This window comes from Pan troglodytes, chromosome 14 (assembly GCF_028858775.2).
Source record: "Pan troglodytes isolate AG18354 chromosome 14, NHGRI_mPanTro3-v2.0_pri, whole genome shotgun sequence".
NCBI classification, from domain to species: domain Eukaryota; kingdom Metazoa; phylum Chordata; class Mammalia; order Primates; family Hominidae; genus Pan; species Pan troglodytes.
The window spans coordinates 25,515,134-25,530,443 of NC_072412.2; the positions used below are offsets into that span (position 1 = coordinate 25,515,134).

The following is a 15,310-nucleotide window of genomic DNA, read 5'->3' on the forward strand; positions in this document are numbered from 1 at the left end:
CCCTCCCCCCAGCCCCCGCCCTGCACCTCCACCCCATTATCCGTGGAAAATTTGTCTTCCTCAAAACTGGTTTCTGATGCCAAAAAGGTTGGGAACTGCTGGTTTAATGGATTCAGAGTTTCTGTTTGGGATGACAAAAAAAATTCTAAAATGGATAGTGGTGGTGATCGCAGAACATTGTGAATATACTTATAGGATGCCACTGAATTGTACACTTAAAAATGATTAAAATGGTCATTTTTATGTTAGATATATTTTACCACAATCAAAAAATTAAAATAACCAACCAAACAACAACAAAATAGATTTACTCAGATAATACCTGTTCAGTGTCTTTTCCTCACAGATATCTTCTCATTTGTTACTGAAGTATCCGTCTCAAAATTGTGTGGGTGCTTATTAGATGTTTAAGATTGTTTACCTGTGGGTTTGTATTGCCTTTGAATTACAAATGGTGTGGGGTTTTTTACATTATTTTTGTGACAGAAATTGTTAATGCATCTCCTTTGTTTTGCAGTTACTTCGAGAGCTTAAGCATCCAAACGTCATTTCTCTTCAAAAGGTGTTTCTGTCTCATGCTGATAGGAAGGTGTGGCTTCTGTTTGACTATGCTGAACATGACCTCTGGGTAAGGTGAATTGCTGGCAGACATGAGCAAACAGTCAGGGATTGTTAAGAGTAACTAAAAACAGTTAGGTGTTCCGCTTATTATGAGACTTACGTTTTTAAAATAAAAGTAACCTCATAGAGTGTGGTTGGTGGCATGACGAAGGCTAGAGTATTTGACTTTGTATTATTACTTTTCAATATTGTCACTTTGATCTTTTAACAGATACTAAAGAAAACAATAGAATCTAAAGAGTGTTCAACAACTATTCAATATTGCTTCATATAGTTTTTTGATAAAATAAAAAGCAACTGTAATATATATAAAATTTTGCTCTAAAATAGAAAAGTAGCATATTTCCTTTTATTTCGTTGTATAAAGGGAACATAAAATGAGAAGGTGGTATCCTCATGTAGGAGGACAAATATGCTATCTTTGGAGAGATCTAATAGTTCTACCATTATTTGTCGTATAGCATTAAGCAAGTCTTTTAATGGCTTTGAAGCTGTAGTTTACCCCATCTGTAAAATGTAATACTTTCTTGCCTTTTTAAACAACGTTTTTCTGAGGAACAATCTTGTATTTGAAAAGTTTTATAAATATACAAATGTAGGAAACTATTATTAATTATTAACTATTCACAATTGAATTTAATATCCTAATTCTTATTTTCAATGGCAGTAGTTAAATACAGTATAGTCATGCGCCATATAATGTTATTGTCAACTAGGGACTGCATATATGATAGTGGTCTCCTAAGATTATAGTACCATATTGTTACTGTACCTTTTCTATGTTTACATATGTTTAGATAACACACTTATTTACTATTGTGTCACAATTGCCTTCCTTATTCAGTACAGTAACATGTACAGGTTTGTAGCCTAGGAGCAGGAGGCTATAACATATAGCCTAGGTTTGTAGTAGAGTCTATCATCTAGGTTTGTGTAAGTACAGTCTGTGATGTTTACACAACTGCAAAATTGCCTAACGACACATTTTTCAGAATGTATCTCTTCATTAAGTGATGCATGACTGTATTGTACTTACTTGAATTGGCCATAATCTTGCATTGGAGGAATTTTTTGTGGATGAGAGCTCTATTACAAAATAAGATTGGTGTGAAAATAAATTTTAATATCTCTTGGGACTTTTAGTTCTTTGTTTTCTGACCTATGATAAGAATAGTTTTAGGCCAAGTGTAGTGGGTCACACCTGTAGTCCCAACACTTTGGGGGGCCAAGGCAGGAAGATCACTTGAGCCAAAGTGTTTGAGACAAGCCTGGGTCACATGGCAAGACCCTGTCTCTGCAAAAAATAAAAAAAATTAGCTGGTCTCAGTGGCACATGCTGTGGTCCCAGCTGTTCATGGGGCTGAAGCCCAGGAAGTCGAGGCTGCAGTGGGTCCTGTTCGCACTGTTGCACTCCAGCCCGGCTAATTTTTGTATTTTTAGTAGAGACAGGGTTTCACCATGTTGGCCAGGCTGGTCTCTTAACTCCTGATGTCAGGTGATCTGCCCACCTCGGCCTCCCAAAGTGCTGAGATTACAGGCCTGAGCCACTGAGCCCAGCCAGTTTATTAGTTTATCTAATGCATTGCAGAAAATGATGCTATATTGAAAAAAATTACTGTAAAATAAGAACTTAATTTTATCTTGTCTGAGTAGCTGAAATACAAACACCAGCCTCAGTATTTTGCAGTTTACTAAGCAGATTATTTTTTAAATTGGTATTTGAGGAACTCTAAGGTAACTATAAAATTTGCTCTTTTATAAAATATAACATTTATATATTTTTAAAAAATCTGAAACGTTACCTTGCAGATAAAACTTTGAGATATATATATATATATATAGAAAATCTATAATAGGATAGCCAAAGTAATTTTGAAACATAGTAACAAAATTGACATTCTTATCAATCTGTATAGAGAACATCTGTTAATACAGATTATAGTTTAAGAAACAAGTAAACCAAACGTCTAACATTACCTTGTGTTAATTTATTAAGAATTACTATACTCCTGTGAACTGCTTTTTAAATGATATTTAATAATGTCTTTAAACAGTGTATTGATTTGCATACTAATCTATATTTACTAAATTAGCATGGCTATGCTTTTTATTATGTATACATGAAATTTTCTCTCTTTTATGAAACTCTTTCCAAAGTTCATGCTGGTTATTAATTTCTTCTTCTTCTTCTTTTTTTTTTTAATCTTTGGTTCTTCTATTTTAAAAGAAATCTAATCAGATCAACCCTGTTAAATCAGCGTGGCCAGTATTAAATTGAACACTCACTATGCTGAGCCTCATAAGAAATAAAGTCATATAATTTAAACTTAAGGCATTTTCCAGGCTGGTTTATAAACAAGATTTGTGATAAACCACAGTAGAGCATAGAAGATAGTATAATATTTCACTCAATGTGATTTCTAGCTGCTAGTTTGTAATATTTAATTTTACATGTAGGTACAATGATTATACTTTAGCAAATTTTATTGTGGGTAATATTGTACAGTGTATATAACTAGTTCATTAGCTTTATCATCATCTTAATAATATTTAAGCCAAATAAGTATTTTTAATGTTCATTTTCATAAAAAACAAATGATAATTTAGCCTACTAAAACCCACTCCTTTATCTATTTTAATTGGAATGTTGAAGTGAATTGGTAGGGGTTAGGCAGCAGAGGGTAACAAGGCAGTCGCAATAAAAATAGTTATTTTTAAAAATCACTTAGGCATTGGTGAGATTTCATGGTATGTATATTTTGCATTTGTTATGTAGCCCTGGAATATAAAGAAAATGACAGAAGGATTTGTCATTTTAAAACATTGGTAAAAAAAGTCACTTGTAATACTCTAATGAAAGTGTACATGAAGAAATATATATGAAATTGATTAATTACCTTACCTCTCCTACATATTTGTTCCTTTGATTCTTACTGCAGCAGTTTTAATTTTTTTTTCAAAAAATTAACCTATTTTATTTTTATTTATATTTATTTTACCTGTTTTTATTAAGCTTGGAGAGAGCCAAAGAATCTTCTTCTTGTTTTTTTTGTTTGTTTGTTTTTGAGATGGAGTCTCGCTCTGTCGCCCAGGCTGGAGAGCGGTGGCAGGATCTCCACTCACTGCAAGCTCCGCCTTCCAGGTTCACGCCATTCTCCTGCCTCAGCCTCCCGAGTAGCTGGGACTACAGGCGCCTGCCACCACTCCCGGCTAATTTTTTGTATTTTTTAGTAGAGACGGGGTTTCACCGTGTTAGCCAGGATGGTCTTGATCTCCTGACCTCGTGATCCACCCGCCTCAGCCTCCCAAAGTTCTGGGATTACAGGCGTGAGCCACCATGCCCGGCCCAAGAATCTTCTTCTTAAGGAGAACAGACTTGATTGTCACATCATATTTTAGGACAGGTGACAAAACAGTCTAGATTATTAAATTGTTGTAGCTCTGTTTTGTTTGCCTGCTATTAAATACTTTGAAAAAAAGACTGAGAAGAAAATTAAAGTAGATTAATGCTGCTAATTTAGATTAGTCATACTACATATGTGCAAACTGCTACACTTTACCTTCTCGTAGATATTTGCTATATATTTTTACCTTGGAGAGTAAAGCTCCTTTATTCATTAATCATTAGTTATTCCTTACTTGTGTCATATTCTGTATATCATAAGAAAATAGCAAGTGAAAATGTTAACTTATAATGTTAAATATTATTTTTATTATGTCTACTAATTTCAAGAACATGCTTAATATTTACTTACATGTATTGGCCAAGGGTCTGCTCTGTGCAATATTAGGTTCAGGGATATGTACAGTGGTGTGCAAGGCATAGTTTACTGCAGCTGAGTTATAGATTTTCCTGCAATTTAAGAGTGATTTAATTAAGAAAATGAGTCCTATCAAGAGCATTTGAAACTTTTCAAGAAAAAACTTGTAAGGCACATTTATTCATAAAGTAATTTTTCTATGTATAAAGTTGTGCTTTGTTTTACTGGATGTCTAACAACATTATACATAGAAAGCTTTGATGGATGGTACAAGGCAGTTTTTATTTTCCTCAGAATCTTTCCCATTTTTACATTTTTCCATTGTGAACTGGTATATCATTTCTTTGTGCTTGTGTGTATTTTATTGAAGCATCTCCCCACTTGCTTTCTTTATAACCTGTGTCATAAATAGGTTCTAATTCTATGCTATGTCAACCAGCCAGAAGTATCTCTTGAATTTTGTTCTTTTTTTTTTGCATTTTATCTACCAGATAAACAGGAATCAAGTATACTCTGAAAGTAATTGATTTTTAATTATGCTTTAAAAATAAAAGCACAATATTTCCTGATTCCCTATTGTGATAATTTATCTCCTGAAATGCTGTCATATGCGTAGGAAACGGAATTTTAGCCCCAGTTATTAGGGAATTTTAAAGTTGTTTATGTTATTCAGCAGAGTATGAAATTATATTTTCAATATCTATGGGAATCCCTGAGTGTTTCTTTTTCTGTTAGGAAAATATTATACATCAAATTATCTTTTCCTTTTTTTAAGCTTCTGTTGATATTTTTTTCTTTCTTTCAGCATATAATCAAGTTTCACAGAGCTTCTAAAGCAAACAAGAAGCCAGTTCAGTTACCTCGGGGAATGGTGAAGTCACTATTATATCAGATCCTAGATGGTATTCACTACCTGCATGCTAACTGGGTGTTGCACAGAGATTTGGTAAGTTGACCTGTAATTGGTTTAAACTAGAAAGATGCATTACAGTTGGATACTTTTCTAGTTGTCTGTAGATACCAGTGCTATATGTAGGCCTGCAAACCTTAAAGAGGTAGTGAGAATGCTACCTTCTCAAAACATGGCCTAGTAGTGTTTTTATATAATGCATCCTGCTTCTCTGACATACACTAGGTGGTATTTATTTCGAAGTGAAAGAAGACACATTTGTGTTCCTAAGCTTCTGTTTCCTTTTAAGTTCATAAATAAAGCATTGGCTTGCTTTAATTGATTATTAGATACAAGGCCAACTGTAGAAATTTATATATTTATAATAACTTGAAAATAAAATTTTGGGAGCCTACTGCATACTAATTTACATATTAGAAAAGGAAAATGTTAATTCAATATGCTTATATTTTAAGCCCCTCTATATTAGCGGTCTGTTGGCCAATCACCTTTATTAATCGTAACTGAAGTATATTATTAGAAGCCTTGCTGTGTTCAGGTGCATTGAACTTTTGAGAATTTAAAAACTTAAGAAACTGACTTTTTAATTTTACATTGCAAAGTCATTTATGCCTTTTTTCACCCATCTTGCACAGGGGTCCCCAACCCCCAGGCCACAGACCAGTCCATGGCCCATTAGGGACCAGGCCACACAGCAGGAGGTGAGCGGTGGGTGAGCATTACCACCTGAGCTCCGCCTCCTGTCAGATCAGTGGCAGCATCAGATTCTCATAGGAGCCAGAACCCTATTGTGAACTGCACATGCCGGGGATCTAGATTGCACGCTCCTTATGAGAATCTAGCTAATGCCTTATGATCTGAGGTGGTACAGTTTCATACTGAAACCATCCCCTCCCACCCTGCTCCGTGGAAAAACTGTCTTCCAAGAAACTGGTCCCTGATGCCAAAAAGGTTGGGGACTGCTGGTCTAGCATATTATTATTCATTAAATTTTCATGGATTTAAATTACCTAAACTTCAAATTGCCCTTTCTTACTACATAATTACATTGCTTTTATAGTTCTTTTCTTTGTAAAGATAGTAACTATATAATAAGGTTTATAAAGGCACCTTCATTTCAAAAAAATATAAACACAATGCTAAAAGTGATTATTTTGTCTCTAATCACCTGTATACAAAGGAAATATCCTGTAGGCTATGAGGCGGAGCCCATCTGGTCTCTCACAAAGATGTTCTTCACAAATTTAGTGGATTTAGTCTCTGGCCTTCAATGTGCTGTTCCAGTGGCACAGTTTATACTTCTTTCTTCTAGCTTTAGGGAATTGCCTTGTAGTACATTTGATGTTAGTTACTTTATCTCCAGTTCTCATACCTACAAAGCATTTAGACTAGGACCAGTAACAGCAGAAATTTGGTTGAACTTGTTTCTTTATGCAAACTTTTATTTTTAATACAGTTAGAATATTTCACTTATAAAAATAGATTTACAGGCCAGGCACAGTGGCTCATGCCTATAATCCCAGCACTTTGGGAGGCCAAGGCGGGTGGATCACGAGGTCAGGAGTTCAAGATCAGGCTGGCCAAGATGGTGAAACCCCGTCTCTACTAAAAATACAAAAAATTAGCTGGGTGTGGTGGCGGGCACCTGTAATCCCAGCTACTCAGGAGGCTGAGGCAGAGAATTACTTGAACGCAGGAAGCCGAGGTTGCAGTGAGCCAAGATCACGCCACTTCACTCCAGCCTGGGCGACAGAGCGAAACTCCATCTCTAAAAAATAAAAGAAAACAAAAAATAGATTTACATAACAGAAATAAGACAAATCCTTTGGCATTTTGTGAAGCTCAAAATAAATTTTGGCCATTGGGGTGGAGTCAAGTTAGGGAAAAACATTTCTACTTTTGAGCTACCCGTCCTTTTTATGATCTCTAAAAGAAAAAACTGTGGCTTAAGGACATTTTTTTCCCCATAGAGTCAGTTATGCTAAGATAGCTCTACATTTTCTTTTTCTTGTAAATGTTTTTTTCACTTGAAATACATATGTATATTAGGTAAATACAGACTGGTTTTTAAAACCAATATTTAAATTTCATGTAATAATATAAATATACTTAAGCCACTTAGATTAGTATTAAGTATGGTAGTGAAAATTATGATACCGAGTTTCTTTTATCTCTTATGGTAAAGCTCTTCCTGCTAATGCACCTTAAGTAGATTCTCTTTGACATAGGGGTAGTATAGAACAGATCATTTCAGAAGGCTCTGTCTGTTAGTGGTGTACTAAGTGGTGGAGAGTGGAAGGATTGGTGCCCCCTAATATAGGCAACAAGGGATGCATTGTCTGTAGATGATTTAAAAATAATAATAAAGCATATTAAAAGTTAGTTGCTTTTTATTGTCACTATATGCTGGCAATTCTGAACAATTTCAGTAATAAAATATTTCTCTACAGTGAGGCAAATCACTCTTACTCCTCCATCCCTCTTGCCATTATTTAAAGTTTATTAATCCAAAAAGTTCTGCAGTGTCTGCTGCTATCTTCTTTGATTTCCATATTTGAGTGAGATTTCCTGTATTTTCTGTGCATGACTTAGTGTTCTTTATAAACGTTTGACCCTTCTGTGTGTCTCACGCACGCAGAAGTTCACTGAACCATTGTTTCATGAAAATGATAGCCTTTGCCTCTAATCTAGATCCTACTGGTTCAGATGCCCACCTTTCAAATTCTTCAATTTCTGAAGAAAAATCTCATTTACCATATATGTACATTTTAAAATGTGAACACCTTCCTGCCAACTTTAAAAGTTTTAAAGTTTTAATGTTTATAGTGTTTGAACAATAGCTACATATGATTCTAATGTATGTAGTAATATGATATTAACTCTCAAGAACATTGTTCGGAAGCTGTATCACATAACTTTTTTAACATTTTTTTCTCAAATATTTGTTGTTACTTGCATATGAAATATTTACCCTATCAAAACAAAAATTAATAGTTCATTATATTCTTTACCCCTGTTTAGTCAGATTTAGATCAAATGTGATAATGCTGACCTTAACTCTCTTCCTAGATTTCTAATGCTATGAATTGGACCAGTTGGCTGACATGCCACAAGAAACTTCATATTAAGGTGGATAATTGGCACAGACACCCTAAAAACACCATTTTAATAATACTCTGGAATGTTATTGATGTCTTTCTTTAATAAAATTGGCTTTATTAATTAATAGAAATACTGGTTTGAGATGGTAGAGTTATGAATTTCTTTGATATGTATAGTTGAGCTTTTAAAATTAACAGTCCTATTTAATAAATAATGATTTATTTGGTTGCTATTAATTATCACATAGAAGCAGATCAGTAGCTGAAATCTGGCATCCTTGGTGGGAAAATAGAGATTTATTAATTCTGGAAATCTTTTTGAGCTGAGAGTCGTAATCAGTGTAAATGTATGGGTATTTTAAGAAATATGGACCAGAAAAGAAACATAAGCAGTATTTATTTTGTGAAGTAATTCATTGATCCAAACCAAACTTTTTAGTTTTAGAACATTAAAATATGTATATGTAAGTTGTTGCTTATAAACTTGTCTGTGTCCACTAGAGGTAAATAAGAACAGAGTTATGTCTGTTAAGTTAGCTTTGCTCCTTCCCTTGATGACTCTCTTCCCTTTTCTTTGTTTATTCTCCTTCTCTCCTTGGGAAGGGAAAATAGTTTGACTACCAGTCTACTATAGTCCTGGTTCTGGTATTACCATCTATACTGCTTAGGGTTCTCCAGAGATGCAGAACCAACAAGGTGTTTATACATAGATGGAGAGTGATTTATTTAAGGAATTGGCACATGCAGTTGTGGAGGCTTGGTAAATCCAAAATCTGCAGAGCAGGCTGCAGGCTGGAGACCCAGGAAAAAGTTTTAGCTCTAGTCCAATGACAGTCTGCTGGCAGAATTCCTTCTTGCTCAGGGGAGGTCAGTCTTGTTCTATGAAGGCATTCAACTGATTCGATGAGGCATATCCATGTTAAGAAGGATAGTCCTTATGTGTTTTACTCAAAGTCCACTGATTTAAATGTTAATCTCATCCAACAAAACATTCACGGAAACATTCAGAATAATCTTTGACCAAACATCTGGGCACTATGGTCCAGCCAAATTTACACATCACATTATTCATCCTTGGCTGGGCATGGTGGCTCACGCCTGTAATCCCAGCACTTTGGGAGGTGGGCAGATCACGAGGTCAGGAGATTGAGACCATCCTGGCTAACATGGTGAAACCCTATCTCTACTAAAAAAAATACAAAAAAATTAGCTGGGCATGGTGGCGGGCGCCTGTAGTCCCAGCTACTTGGGAGGTTGAGGCAGGAGAATGGTGTGAACCCAGGAGGCAGAGCTTGCAGTGAGCTGGGATCGCGCCACTGCACTCCAGCCTGGGCGACAGAGCAAGACTCCGTCTCAAAAAAAAATAAAAAATAAAAAAGTCATCCTATACAAGTGAATAAACAAGAAGCACAAGTTAAAATAATGTGAGGTAAGTTATTTGCCCTGTCTCTTCCCCCTCTCTCCCTGCTGTTACTAAAATAGGAGTATTGAGTTAAGGCATTCTAAGAATTTTTGCCTCGTATTATAAAGAGGGGGCTAAGTGGGAAATACTGTGAAAACAAGTAAAGATACATTTAACTTTTTAACACCGTTGTCAGGAATGTAAAATAATGCTGCTGTGGAAAACACTGTGGCAGTTTTTAAAAAAATTAAAAAAAAGATTACCATATGATCCAGCAGTTCCACTTCTTGGTATATACCCAAAATAATTCAAAGCAGGGTCTCAAAGAGGTATTTGTATATGCATGTTCATAGCAGCATTATTCACAGTAGCTTGCCAAAAGGTAGAAGCAACCCAAGTGTCCATCAGTGGATAAATGGGTAAACAAAATGGGGTATGTACATACAATAGAATATTATTCAATCTTAAAAAGGAAGGAACTTCTCAGCCTGGGCAACATAGTGAAACCTCATATCCACAAAAGCAAAAATTAGCTGGGTGTGGTAGCATGCACCTGTGGTCCCAGCTACTTGGGAGGCTGAGGTGGGAGGGTCACTTGAGTCCAGAAGTTTGAGGCTGCAGTGAGCTTTGATTGTGCCACTGCACTTCAGCCTGGGCAACAGAGTAAGACTCTGTCTGTAAAATAAAAATTACAAAATTTCTTTTGGGTAAGAAAATCGACATATGTACAAGGATGAACCTTGAGGACATTATACTAAGTGAAATAAGCTAGTCACAAAAGGATAAGTACCATATGATTCCACTTTCATGAGGTACCTGAGTAGTCAGATTCGTAGAGACAAAGTAGAATGGTGGTTGCCAGGGCTGAGGGGAGGGGCAGTTACGGGACGTTACTGTTGAATGGATGCAGAGTTTCAGTTTTACAGAATGAAAAGAGTTTGGAGATGTATGGTGGTTGCACAGCATTATGAATGTGCATTTAATGCTGAACTGTACACTTAAAATGGTTGATAAATTTTATGTTACGTGTATTTTACCACAATAAAAGACATCGGGAGAAAATATGTTTAAGTGATTCATAATAAGGAAAAGTTTGAAGTCTGCTAGCCTGATTGGATTCAGTTTGGTAATTTTTCTTAGCACAGTCAAATAACAGGACATGATGCATCAAAGTTGTATTGATACTGTTTGTGTAGAAGCCCAGTTTTGATTTGGCAATGGTATCTGAACTGTTTCTGAAAAAGTGGTCCTCCTTTCTAGATAGAGTTAAAACACATGGGCAAGGGCATGAGCGGTTTTTCACTACTGAAGCCTGTGTTGTGACCATTTTGAGAGCATCTAGACAACTTCACTAACTGCAGCTATGTGGCCTCATTTTTTTCTTCTTTTCTTTTTTTTGAGATGGAGTCTTCACTCTGTTGCCCAGGCTTGAGTGCAATGGCATGATCACAGCTCACTTGAACCTCTGCCTCCCAGGTTCAAGTGATTCTCCTGCCTTAGCCTCCCAAGTAGCTGGGATTACAGGCGTGTACCACCACATCCGGCCAATTTTTGTATTTTTAGTAGAGACAGAGTTTTGCCGTGTTGGCCAGGCTGGTCTCGAACTCCTGACCTCAAGAGATCTGCCCACCTCGACCTCCCAAAGTGCTGGGATTACAGACATAAGCCATTGCGCCTGGCCTGGCCTCTTTCAGTAGAACTGATTTCAGTAGAACTTCAAACTATTTTTTATAAAACTTAAAAAAGGAATGCTTTTCTCATTCAGTTTGTGAAATAAATTTCAAAGTCAGTTAATATTTCTTTTACTGGGAAGAATTCTGTGATAAATTAAAAATTTGAGGCAAAGCATAATGGCTTATGCCTGTAATCCCAGCACTTTAGGAGGCCAAAGTAGGAGGATTGTTTGAGGCCAGAAGTTAGAGACCAGCCTGGGCAATATAGTGAGACCCTGTCTCTACAAAAAGAAAATTGAAACACATTGTCAAATATGCTGGTATTTGTGAATCTAAGTGAAGACTGATATGTAGTCCAGCTCCAATCTTCTTTTCTTTCCCTATCTTACTCCTTAAGCTAATTTTCCAGCCAACTCAGAGGTTGCCCTGCCTGCTTGAATCCCCTCATCCCTTCATCTTCATAGCTCGAAATTAAACTCTCTCTAGTCACCCTAGCTGAAAATGAGAATGTTTACATCTAAAATCCTATTACAGCTACTTTGAACCACCCATGGGCCACTTACTAGTTTTGGTAATATGGTAATCTATTTGATTATAAACTCCTGAGGGCAAAGACTGTGTCTTACTCTGTGTTTGTCTGCCTCCCACTGCCTACCAAAATACACAATTTGTGTATACAATATTGCATGTTTGTTGAATGAATGAACTAGCTTACTTGTAACAGAAACAAAGTGGCTTCCAAGGTTATTTCTGATTTTACCTAATGCTTATGCATATCTACAGACACATGCATATCCTTTTGCATTTCTTTTTACTACCCTTTTATCTCTACTATGATTTACTGCAGTGAAGTGGTGCACAAAAGCTTCCCCCCATCCGTCTGCATTTTAAATCCTTTCAGCTGCTTCCCTCTTACTACTCAGAATAACTCAGCTCTTACTAGTCAGTTTAAAGACCATTCAACTAATGATATTGACCTATTGATCTCTTTTATTGCTCTCTTCTTATACGCAATATTTTTGTTTCACTCAGTGAAACCTATTTGCTGACCCTTTTCCTATGTGTTCTGATGTTCTCTTTATGTCACTTATTTTTCTCAAATTTTTTCTTTAATCTTAAGGTTGGAACATTACTATCATAGTTAATATACATCCCTCACTTTATTCAAAAACATCTTAAGGTTCCTTCTGAGTAAATTCTTTAATTGCAAATAAGATGACAATGCCTACCTTCTTCTAAACATACCAACTGTTCTGAACTTGGAACTCTTCTATTTCACTTTTACATTGCATTTAACTGACCAGTCTATTACTTGTCATAATATATTTATGGATGCTCCTTGACTTACAATGGGGTTATATCTTGATAAACCCCTCATAAGTTGAAAATATTGTAAGTCTAAAATGCATTTAATACACCTAAACTACCAAACATCAGAGATGAGTTCAGTGTGTTTTAAACATGCTCAGAACACTTCAGTCAACCTACAATTGGGCAAAATCATCTAACACAAAGCCTATTTTATAATAAATTTGTTGAGCATCTCATGATTTATTGAATACTACACTCAAAATGAAAAACAATGGTTGTATGGGTACTGGAAGTACAGTTTTTACTGAATGCATATTACTCTCACATCATCTTAAAAGCCAAAAAATTATAAGTCACACCATTGTAAGTTGGAGATCATCTCTAATTTCTAGCTTATAGTTGCTCATTTTGGGACTGCTTTCATTTTTTAAGTAATTTTCTTTCTGTCTTTCTTTTCTTTTCCTTTTTTTTTTTGAGACAGGGTGTCAGTGTGTTGCCCAGGCTAGTCTTGAACTCCTGGGCTCAAGAGATCGTCCTGCCTCAGCCTTCCAAAGTGCCGGGATTACAGACCTGAGCCACCACACACAGCCATTTTGTAAATTAATTTTCTAATGCACTTATTATTGGCTGTGTTTTATGCTTTTTGTTGAAAGTATTCATAAAGCTGTATCAGACCATAGGAATGATTTATACTAAATCAACATCTAAGTATTAAAGACTTGGTTTTGATGTATTTTCTAAGAAAATTAATTGAAAGTAGAGTAGTAGTTATATGACTGGCCTAGTAGCCATTAATTTTTGTAAAGTACATGTATTAGAGTTCTCCAGAGAAACAGAGTCAATAGGACAGATAGGTAGATGTATGTGTGGATGATAGATGATAGATGGATGGATGGATGGATAGATAGATGGATGACAGAGCATTTGCTAGAGGAATCGGCTTATGCAATTATGGAGGCTGAGAAGTCCCATGATATGCCACCTGCCAGCTGAAGAAACAGGGAAGCTGGTTGCATGGTTCAGTCTAAATCCAGATGGCCTGAGAATGAGGGAGCTGATGGCATAACTCTCAGTCAGAGGCCAAAGGTTTGAGAAGCTGGGGAGCTGCTGTACAAGTCCCAGAGTCCAAAGGCCAGAGAATGGAGAGTTCTGATTTCCAAGAGCAGGAGAAGAAAGGTATCCCAGCTCCAGAGGAAAGAGAAGTTGCCTTTCCTCTGCCTTTTTGTTCCATCTGGGCCCTCACCTAATAAGATGGTGTCCATCTATGTAAGTTACTTGGAGGTGGATCTTTCCACTTTAGTCTACTGTTTCAAATGCCAGTCTCTTCTGGAAACACCTTCACCGAAATACCCAGAAATAATGCTTTACCAGCTATCTGGGTATTCTTTAGTCAAGCTGACACCTTAAATCAACCGTCACAGTCTATATCAAATTTTCATATGGTCATTAATGTTTTCCTTGTTTTAAAATATGTGATATCCAAAATTTCATTTTAATAGTTACCTTAATGATTTTATCATAGTAGTAGCTAACTTGGAACTAGCAGGCACACAGTGTGTATTGTAGTCCTGTTTTACTAAATGGCATATAATGTTGAGTGAGATATACTATAACTTTTCATTGTAGTTTTTTTTAATTTTCAAGTTCAATTACAAGATTGTATAGAAATTTGGAGTATTTCTCACGCCTGTAATCCCAGCACTTTGGGAGGCCGAGGTGAGTGGATCACGAGGTCAGGAGATCGAGACCATCCTGGCTAACACGGTGAAACCCCATCTCTGCTAAAAAAAAAAAAAAAAAAAAAAAAATGCAAAAAATTAGCCAGGTGCGGTGACAGGAGCCTGTAGTCCCAGCTACTCGGGAGGCTGAGGCAGGAGAATGGCGTGAACATGGGAGGCGGAGCTAGCAGTGAGCCGAGATCGCACCACTGCACTCCAGCCTGGGTGACAGAGCAAGACTCCATCTCAAAAAAAAAAAAAGGAAATTTGGAGTATTTCAACTATTGCAACCATCTGTCGGTTGGCCACTCCTGCTCTTAACTAATTCAAAATAGTGATTTTTAATGTCATAGTAAAACTTCCTAGAAAATCTCTAGATTTGGGGAGTGTTTCAGTAGAGGTATGCTACTCACTTCAAAGCTTATTTTGAAAAAAATAAGCTTTTTTTTGTTTGTTTGTTTTTGGTAGAGATGAGGTCTTGCTGTGTTGCCCAGGCTGGTCTCAAACTCTTGGGCTCTTGGGCTCAAGCAGTTCTTCTGCCTTGGCCTCCCAAAGTGCTGGGATTACAGGCACAAACAACCTTGCCCAGCCTGATTTATTATTACTTTTAAAATCTGATAGTGTTGCTGTCCTGCAGTTTATTTTAATTATACTGGGTAATTTGGAATCACTAAGTGGGACTTCATGTGTCCTTGGTGAAGGATATGTTGGTTTCCTAGCAACTGTTAAATAAGATTAAAATCTTGGAGGGAGCCATTGACTCAAACTCAGTTTCATAGGGCACACTTTATCAAGGCATCTTATTGTGTATTG

The 15,310-nt window shown here is 36.3% G+C and overlaps 1 protein-coding gene across 8 annotated transcripts in view; it reads left to right on the forward strand.

Annotated features, from left to right (window-relative positions):
* Positions 1-15,310, forward strand: part of CDK8 (cyclin dependent kinase 8) — a 151,246-nt gene that overhangs the window by 94,595 nt on the left and 41,341 nt on the right. For all 8 annotated transcript variants that reach the window (XM_009426760.4, XM_063792003.1, XM_509595.8 and 5 more), the window contains 2 exons: positions 518-628; positions 5,188-5,328. In XM_009426760.4, coding sequence (XP_009425035.1) covers positions 518-628; positions 5,188-5,328 — 252 coding nt within the window. The remainder of the gene's footprint in view (positions 1-517; positions 629-5,187; positions 5,329-15,310) is intronic.